A 9430-nucleotide genomic window follows, 5' to 3' on the forward strand; every position below is an offset into this window, starting at 1 on the left:
CCATCCCAGTCACGCCAAGCTCTGATAATTTCGGGGTGTGACAATTGTTGCCAAAAAAGTAAGTTGCGAATCTGTCATGAGTCTGGTAAAAGGTGGTTTGTGAGGGTCAGAATAGAAAATTCAACGCCAATAATAACTGACGGTTTGGACAGTGTTGTTAGAGATCTCAATTTGCTTAGGGATACTTTGTTGGTTTTCAGAGTGTTAGGTGATTTTGGGCTTGAACTTTCATGTTTTGTTGATGGCATGTGTGGTGAATCTTATTTCACGTTTAATCGTTATGCAAGATTTGGTTTTACGGTATGACTATTGATCTTAACTTGAATCCTTTTGCATCTTAAATCTGTCAATGCTTATTCTCATAAGTCACATACTTCACGTATAGTATTCATTGTTTTTAATTTTATGCAGGTAATCGAAGACTGCTTCATTAAACAATTTTACGAAAACAGCCCACCAAGTGGCAAATTTCAAATCTGTTATAAGGGTTCCTATTGGATGTTGAAGTGTCTAAGGTTGATACGAACTTTGTATTTGCTAGAGGATGGCCGGAAATGTGTAAAGATGTTGGAATACTGGAGGATGATTTGCTTGTGTTTAGCAGAATTGATGATGTTGTTTTTGACATAGTAGTTTATAGAGATGAAACTGAGATTCGCTTTTCGAAGAAACCTGAATCTGATGATGATAGTGTGCTTGAGATATCGATGGTTGATTATGTTGAGAATGTATTCAGGGAACGTATGTATTTAGTATTAGCAGTAAAGGTTTTAATTATTTTAGCATTATACAAATTCTTTCATTAATGTTGACCAGGGCATCTATGAGGATGAAGAAGTAGTGTATGTAGGTGAAGGAAGAACCGTTACTCAGGTACTTACTAAATTATTAAAATTATTTATTTTTAATTTAACACATATAAGAATTTAATGTTTTTATAACTATTAGTAATGTTGTTTACGGATGTTACATTTATCCAATAATGTATTATTTAGAAGAAGTTACAAACGAATGCCGAATGCACGTCGAAGAGACGCATGTCTTCACGATTGAATAAAACACAAGATGTAAGTTTACCGTGTTAAAGATTGTTATATTACTATGGCTATTAAAGTTACTCTATGACAACAGGTTAAGAAGAAAGGTAAAGTTACTTCTGAGAGAAAGGAGACGGTCAAGAATATGACTAAGGGAAATGCTGCCTTACCTGTCTACACAAGTGATCATATTGGATGTTCTTCATCTGCTCACAAAGTTAAGGTATCTATACTCGCCACTTAATCAGTATATCTTATATAAACTGTTTTTTTTGTTCATATATTCAACATTCCTTTAATTCACATGTATATGTTTACTTTTTCATCAAGGGGAAGAGAGCCGCCAACGTTCAGAAAAAGCTTATCCGTAGAAATAATATTATAAAGACTGCAAAAAAACATTCTGGACATCTTCTCGACCCTGAGTTCTTTCATTTTGATCGCAAAGGAGACTATAGGCTGGTATACCGTTTTTTATAACAAACTAATGATTTATGTTTATTTGTCTGACTATTATTTTTTTCCACACAATACATGTAGCGTCTTCCTGTTAAAGTTGCCAGACGAGCAGGTCTTTCTGTTGATCTTCATCCTTTGAAAGTTCAAAACATGGTTGGAGTTGTGGAGGTTTATGATGTTAAGTCGGAGTTAAATGATTTGAAGCCACGTTATGCGTTGGACGGTTGGCGAAAGTTTATGACTGAGAGTAAGTTGAGGTTTGGTGATATGTTGCACTTCACATACGTGTCTTCGGAACAGAAGATCATATGAAATCAAGTTACCTCAGTTTAACAACGACATTTAAGTATGTTCTGATATCAGATATTATAATTATGAATTTTTTGATGGTGATATTGTATGTTTTTTTTTAATTATTAACTTGATGTTTTGCTGCTATGTATAGCTACCATGATAAAACACTGTTATTAGCACTTTATGTTTTATATATAGATGATATCATGCTTGACTTTTGGATGTATATGACTGTATTTGGCATGATGATGTTGTGTTTCATGTTGTCAAAACCAAGGTTTGAACATCTGTTTGACTTTTGGTCAATAGTTAATGGAAATACAATAACAAACAGTAGTTTGAACATCTGTTTGACTTTTGGTCAATAGTTAATGGAGACCCATGTTACGTTCAACAGTGTTTTGAAGAGGAAAACAGTGTGAGAAGACAGTAGATCTGATTAAGTTAAACATTTGTTCAGATTTAAACAGATGTTTGGCCTTAAACAGATGTTTGGCCTTTAACAGATGTTTGACCTTTTATATCAAAGGTTTGGACTTAAACAGATGTTTGTGCTTAAACAGATGTTTCACCTTAAACAGATGTTTTGCCTTAAATAGATGTTTGGCCTTCTATATCAGATATTTGGACTTAAACAGATGTTTGGCCATAAACAGATCTGTGGCGTTAAACCAAACATCTGTTTAAGGTCAACATCTGTTTGACTATTGGTCAACATCTGATTGACTTTTGGTCAACATCTGTTTTAATTTTGGTCAACATCTCATTTAGTATTCAACAGAACTTTGAATAACTCAATATCTGTTTAATTTGTTGTTTTGTTTTCTTGAATTCTATGTAATTTTGTAAAGTAGTACAAAAACAAACATTTTTACAAAATCCCAAGTCACCCTATCATTAAAGTAATTTTGTAAAGTAGTTTGCTCTCAACATAATGGAATTGCTGTTGAATAAAGCTATTGATCATTAATTTATATCAATTTTGTAAGTCTGCAGTAATTATTTTTTTACTCTCTGTCAATATATGTTATGCATGGTTTTCTAAGAAACGACCCGTGTTTGCACACGGGTCTTACCGCTAGTTGTTATTATAGATAAAGATAATATAGATTAACCAGTAAGTTATTGTTGAAAATTTATGCAATTAGATTAATAACAATAGTTGTCACAAGAAATAAAAAATAAATTCAACGTTGTTAATAGAGTTAATGTCGTAGAATAACTTTCTATTATCACAAATATTTTTTTAACGACCAACAGAATCAATCCTGAGCATTCTTGTGGTACCTACTGGATCAAACGGAGACTCTAAGAGTAACCCGAATCCACCACCAATTCCGAGGAAAACCTAGTTACCCATCCGCCCGTAGGCACGATGATGAAATTATCGATAAAACCCATTCGTCTCAAGGACTATCACTATGAAGACATGCATACATATATTTAAAATTGACTTATCTATTATGCTTTAAATGCTTCGATTGGTTTCAACGATTTAAGAACACCCTAGTTGGTAGGATATACTAGATTTAATAATGATGAGACAAAATCCATAAGGTTGGGTGGTGTGGTATAAAGCCCTTAGGGGATTTATCACGCCACATCAGCATCACGTAAGCTTCATGTCACATGGGGGCTTTAGGCTAAAGGGTGTGGTCATGACTCTCATGACCACCAGACCCTCCACATAGGCGTTGATGTGCACAAAATGCAACATATAAATTACATCAATTATGGCTTAAAACTAACCCTTTTTAGTACTAATGTTGGAAAAAGTGTGCTTTTGTCTTCCTTTTGTATTTTCAGGATTAAATGAGCTCAAAATAACAAAAGAAGCAAAAAGACAGCAAAATCTAACATAAATACAAGAAAAGGAACAAAAGTGATATGCCTGACCCCCCGAAAGCATCCTCCCAAGCAAAACAAAGAAGACAGAAGACTGAACACGCCCCGTGCTCAGCGAGCACGGGGCCGTGCCCAAGAAGCAGCAGAAAAGACAAACCTATAGAAGCTTCTACTGCCCACCACGGGGCCGTGCCCAGCGGACACGGGGGCGTGGTCAACTTGCTGTAGGCGCATTTATTGTAATTGCGAATTACAATTAACGAAGAGAGAGAGTGTCAGATGGACACGGAGCCGTGCCCAGCGGGCACGGGGCCGTGCCCGAGCTTCTGTTCAGCCTATAAATAGGAGTGTTTGGAGCTCTTGCAACTCATCCCTTGGCACACCACCTCTCTCACACTTCACCCACCATCCACCACCATCACAACACCATCATCCACCACCATCATCCATTGTCCATCATAGAGTGTGTGAGTCGTCTCGGGATCCAAGATTGATCGTAAGAGTTCTTGACAATCAAAGGCCATGTTTGCCTAAGTCTCTTACCTCACTTGGTGAAGACAAGTGTTTAGTGTAATACTTTTTATTTTTAATCTTTTGCACTTTTTAATTGGTTTTGTATTAATGACTTTAATTACTAGTTTCTTATGTTGAAGGTGATTCTTCCTTATCGTTTGTCCGTGGTGTCTTGGCATTATTTTACTGTCTATATAAAATAAAAGATTTTCACCATTCATATCTCCATGGTATATATGGAGGTATATTGGCTACCTGGTCGAGGGTTAAGGGAACGGTTTGGTAAGAGTCTTGCCATAGTTCAGTGTATAGATTCTGCAAAGGACCTGGGTCAAATTTAGTAGGACTTCCTTCAATACCCAAAGGTATTGGATGGCGGGGGTCCAAACTCTTTGATCCCCTCATAAGTGAAACTACTATTAAAACTTTAACCCAGCTACTTAGGACTGTATCCCTGCTGACTCAGACTACTTAGCTGAGGGTAACGTCACCTTCAAAAGACGGGCCTACCACATTATGCATTAATAACTTAATTAATTATCTTTCAATAATCCGACCCTTTAGGATTGTATCCTTGCTGACTCAAACTACTGGGTTGAGGGTAACGTCGCCTTCAAAAGAGGGGCCTACTACAATAACTAAGATAATCTCTTAAACAAGTGCAAAAGTGCGAAAATAATCAAAGGTTACACTACACACGAGTCGGATCCAAGTGATTCATCTTGTCTATCTGTTTTATTTTTATTTTATTTTTCAGCATTTTAGTTAGTTTTATTTTCTTAGTTTAAAAATTTTTTTCTAACATTTTGATTTGATTAGACGTTGAGGATAAACCGGTACTAAAAGCTCTTGTGTCCTTGGACGACCTCGGTATCTTACCAACACTATACTACGTCCACGATGGGTGCACTTGCCCATATGTGTGTTTAGTGTTAGTAAATATCGTGTTTTATAAATTTAAAACTTGGCTAAAAAAGTGTAAAAAGGGCTTAAAATATATACCTAATACATATTACACCTAACGCACATCAAGTTTTTGGCGCCGTTGTCGGGGACACAAGGATTTTAAGAAAGTTAGGAATCCACGGCCTAATCATTTTTTCTATTTTCTTTTTATTTTTTTTAGGATTTTCTTAATTTTTCAGCTTCTGCAGAGCTCAGCACGGGTCGTGCTTGGTCAGACACGGGCCGTGCCCAGCAGTATCACTGGCAGTTTTTATTTTCCGAGTTACAGAGGGCTGAGCACGGGGCCGTGTCGGTGCAACACGGGGCCGTGTCCAACTTTCCAGTAATAGGGATCCGGAAAACAATCCCTGTATCTCCGACCACGGGCCGTGTTCACTGAGCACGGGGCCGTGGTGAACTTTCTGACCAACGTTCTTTTCTGTTTTTATTGCAGGACTTGGAACCAAACGCCACATCTGAACCTTCTACGTAGTGTATGTGCTCCAGTTCTAATAAAGACATAAAGAACCTCTAGAAGAACCCGAACGCTTTCTCAGAAAAAGACTTAAAGCTAAAAACCAAGAGCAAGTTTCGGGGGAACCACTTCCAATAGCGGACCAACGTACCCTCATGGATTACCTACGACCCACCGTAGGTAATCTCGGCGCCGCTATCAATGCACCGAATGTCGAAGCCAATAACTTCGAACTTCGGCCACATTTGATACAAATGCTTCAAAACTCCGCAACCTTCCATGGGCTTGCGGACGAGGATCCCCATCTACATATTACTAATTTCTTAGAAATATGTGATACCTTTCGGATCAATGGAGCATCAAATGACGCCATCCGCCTCCGGATGTTTCCTTTTTCACTAAAAGACCTAGCAAAAGCTTGGATCAACGCCCTCCCAGTTGGATCGGTAAACACCTGGGATGAACTCGCCCAAAAATTTCTATATAAGTATTTCCCTCCCGCGAAAACGGCTAAATTAATGACTGAAATTAATACATATTCACAAGAGGACGGGGAATCCTTATATGAAACTTGGGAAAGGTTCAAGGAGCTATTGTGAAAGTGTCCTCATCACGGTCTTGCGATATGGCAACAAGTATCCACTTTCTATAATGGGTTGTTGCCATACACAAGACAAACACTTGACTCTAGCTCCGGGGGACTTTTAGGTAACCGCCGCCCACATGAAATATACAATCAAATTGAGGAAATTGCTCAAAACAATTTTCAGTGGCACACTCCCCGAGGTAATAAATCTATTGCCCCAGGCGCCCATATGGTTGATGAAAGCACTTCTTTACAAGCCCAAATCGAGGCCCTTTCTTCAAAAATTAAAAAGTTAGAAATGGCAAAAACGGTCTCGGTTATGGCCTGTGAAGGGTGTGGTGGGCCACATGAAAATTGGAGTTGTATGAAAGAAACAGACGATCAACCAGAATCGGTAAACTACATTGATAATAGACCTAGGCCGTGGGTCCTCCAACGGGTACCTACAACCAAGGATGGCGTAACCACCCTAACCTTGGTTGGAGAGAACCCGGAAATAGTAGTAACCAACAAAACCCAAACCAACGAACAAACTTTCAACAACCAAGAAATGAGTCATAAAATTTCCCTCAACAACAAGGTGGACGAGAGAGGTTTGAAGATACCGTATCTCGCCTCATCTGCGACACTGAAAAGAAAAACTCGGATCGACTTCAACAATTGGAATCGAATTTTAGAAATCAACAAGCTAGTATACAAAACATGAAAAACAATTAAATCAACTAGCCCAAAATTTCTCCGAGAGACCACAAGGCGCGTTATCAAGTAATACCGAAACAAACCCAAAAGCTCAAGTTCATCTCATAACATTAAGAAACCGTACCGTGGGTCCCGTGGAAGCTCCGCCGCCACCAACCGAGGAAAGCACAACCCCGCCCCAACAAGATAAGGCTTCTCCTCTATTTCAAGAGCCCACCAAGGCTCCTCCGGTTCCGTACCCCGGTAGGTTAATTCGTCAAAAGACCAATGAGCAATTCGCAAAATTCGAAAGTCTACTAAAACAATTGCATGTTAATATTCCTTTCATAGAAGTCCTAACTCAAATGCCTAAATACTCAAAATTCATGAGGGACTTCCTCACTCATAAAAGAAAAATTGAATCATTGCAACTAGTTAACCTAGGCGAAGAATGCTCCGCCCTCGTACTCAACAAACTTCCCCAAAAGAAGATTGATCCCGGAAGCTTCACAATTCCTTGCTTAATCGGGGATTCCCCCATTCATAATGCACTAGCCGACCTTGGGGCTAGCATTAACCTCATGCCCGCATCAATGTTCAAACGACTCGGCCTAGGAAAAACGAGCCCTACCAAGATGAGTATACAACTTGCTGATAGATCCGTCAAATACCCGCAAGGTGTCGCTGAAAATCTATTGGTCAAAGTCGAAAATATATGGAAGAAGACACCGAAGTCCCCCTTATACTAGGGAGGCCATTTCTAGCCACCGCGCAAGCAGTGGTAGACATGAATGACGTAACACTCACTTTAAAATATGGGGATAAGGAAGTGAAGTTCGGGGTTGGGAAGAGAATAGAGGACGATGACCCGGTCAATTACATGAAGGTTATTGATTCGAGTTTGGATGATGCTCTCCGACGGTGCAACATGGGATGCAAAACATCCCGCTCGGAAAACATATAACCTCACTTGGGTCTAGCCAAGGACCCTTATAAACGTGGCGCACCACGGACGCATTCCGCGGAACTATCCTTAGTTTAGTTTAATCTTTTAGTTTAATTTTAATTCGCAGGAATAAAACACACTCGTGATGGTGAAGGATAACAAGGGAAACGAGAAACATAGCCCCATGCACGAAAACAGGGCCATACGACAACAATTTCTTTATTACAGTAAGCTCAGCACGGGCCGTGTCCGCCCAACACGGCCCCGTGCTGCACACTCTACAGAAAATTGCCCAGTTCAGGTAATTGGACACGGGCCGTGTTCGCTGAACGCTGAACACGCCCCCGTGTCCAGGCTTCTGTTTCTTTTTTTTTGTCGCTGGCACCTGAACACAGGGTCGTGCCCGGTCACCACGGGGCCGTGTCTAGGATGCCAGTAACATAAAATTTTGCTTTTAACACCATTTTACACATTCAATCAACCTAAAAACTTATTTTTGGGACACATTGAGGACAATGTGTAATTTAAGTGTGGGGCGGATACTAAAACCTTGAATTTTTTTTACTTGTCTAAGTTTAAGTTGGAAATTTAAGTTCTAACAAGGTTATATTTTTACAAGTTTACAACCGATAGCGTCGTGATAAAAAGAACCAACATAAGAAAATTACGAAAAGGCATGACAAACTTAGTTAAAATTTGATTATATATACTTGATCACATAAAAACCCTTTCCCACAAAAGTGAGTTTTGAGCCTTTAACGAGCATACAAATACATATCTTTACACTAAATGCTCATTTTTCATTTCTTGTGTGAATAGCCGCTTGGTTCGTACGACTCTAGAACTTGCCACAACAATACGTTCCCGGTCCATACCAACTTAAACCCGAGTAAGTAAATAATGGAGGCATTAGGACTAACCCTTTTTCTTTCTACACCATTATTTTTCATTTTTTTACCACCTACCCAAAATCCCCCTAGTTAACCCCTTTGAGCCTAAACCTTTTCATTTCTTAACACAAAACCATCACCCTTTTTACCCACCTAAACCCTTTTATTTTTAACCCTTTATTTTAGTAACAACGTTCGGTTTTCTAATGACTCTTCCTTATCGATATATATATATATATATATATATATATATATATATTGATGAAACCAAACAAACAAACAAGTTCATCAAAAAATAACTTTGTTTGAAACAAATGGTTCATCAAAATAAAATAAAGATGTGAAAAATATAAAAAGTCTTTCAAAAAAAAACCCGACGTTTGTTACGCCTTTCGCCCTTTTACTAACCACTAACCCAACCACTCACCTTTAGCCCAAGCCTAACCCTTCACCCAAAAAGTCTTCTTTATATTTACAAAGGTATAAAGTTAAAAAGGAGGAGGATTGATTGCTTGGCAAGCTTATGGTAGGAGTAAGTTCCATGCCGCTCTCGAGTGATTCACTAAAAATACACCTTCGGCCGAGTGTTGAGTGATTCCCCCGTGAGGTATGTGAACTTGTATATAAATGAAATTTTAAAAAGGTATGCTATTCCCTAATAAATAATTTATCTTATGAAACGTTTTTAATAAGTCATGACGAATAGGATTGTAAATAAATAAAAATAAAACCTAAATAATCTTGGAATTCCTGACACTCTAT

At 38.5% G+C, this 9430-nt stretch overlaps 1 protein-coding gene and 1 non-coding gene across 2 annotated transcripts; one reads left to right on the forward strand and one right to left on the reverse strand.

The window, feature by feature from the left end:
• The first annotated feature begins 554 nt into the window (after window positions 1-554).
• On the forward strand, window positions 555-1808 carry LOC118486451. Its single transcript, XM_035982915.1, has 6 exons — window positions 555-728; window positions 817-873; window positions 996-1067; window positions 1132-1260; window positions 1368-1499; window positions 1578-1808. Exons 1-6 carry the CDS (start codon window positions 555-557, stop codon window positions 1806-1808), a joined length of 795 nt encoding a protein of 264 aa, XP_035838808.1.
• Window positions 1809-6080: 4272 nt separating this feature from the next.
• On the reverse strand, window positions 6081-6187 carry LOC118486933. The gene has a single exon (XR_004880100.1). It is a non-coding gene; the product is annotated as a small nucleolar RNA R71 (small nucleolar RNA).
• Window positions 6188-9430: the final 3243 nt, after the last annotated feature.

This window comes from Helianthus annuus, chromosome 14, assembly GCF_002127325.2.
Source record: "Helianthus annuus cultivar XRQ/B chromosome 14, HanXRQr2.0-SUNRISE, whole genome shotgun sequence".
NCBI classification, from domain to species: domain Eukaryota; kingdom Viridiplantae; phylum Streptophyta; class Magnoliopsida; order Asterales; family Asteraceae; genus Helianthus; species Helianthus annuus.

Excerpts from the sequence above, each read along its gene's own strand:
- LOC118486451 (XM_035982915.1), top strand. The coding sequence starts at position 555 with ATGTGTAAAGATGTTGGAATACTGGAGGATGATTTGCTTGTGTTTAGC. Across the intron at positions 729-816 it reads TGGTTGATTATGTTGAGAAT|GGCATCTATGAGGATGAAGA; the intron begins GTATTCAGGGAA and ends AATGTTGACCAG. Across the intron at positions 1,068-1,131 it reads GATTGAATAAAACACAAGAT|GTTAAGAAGAAAGGTAAAGT; the intron begins GTAAGTTTACCG and ends CTATGACAACAG.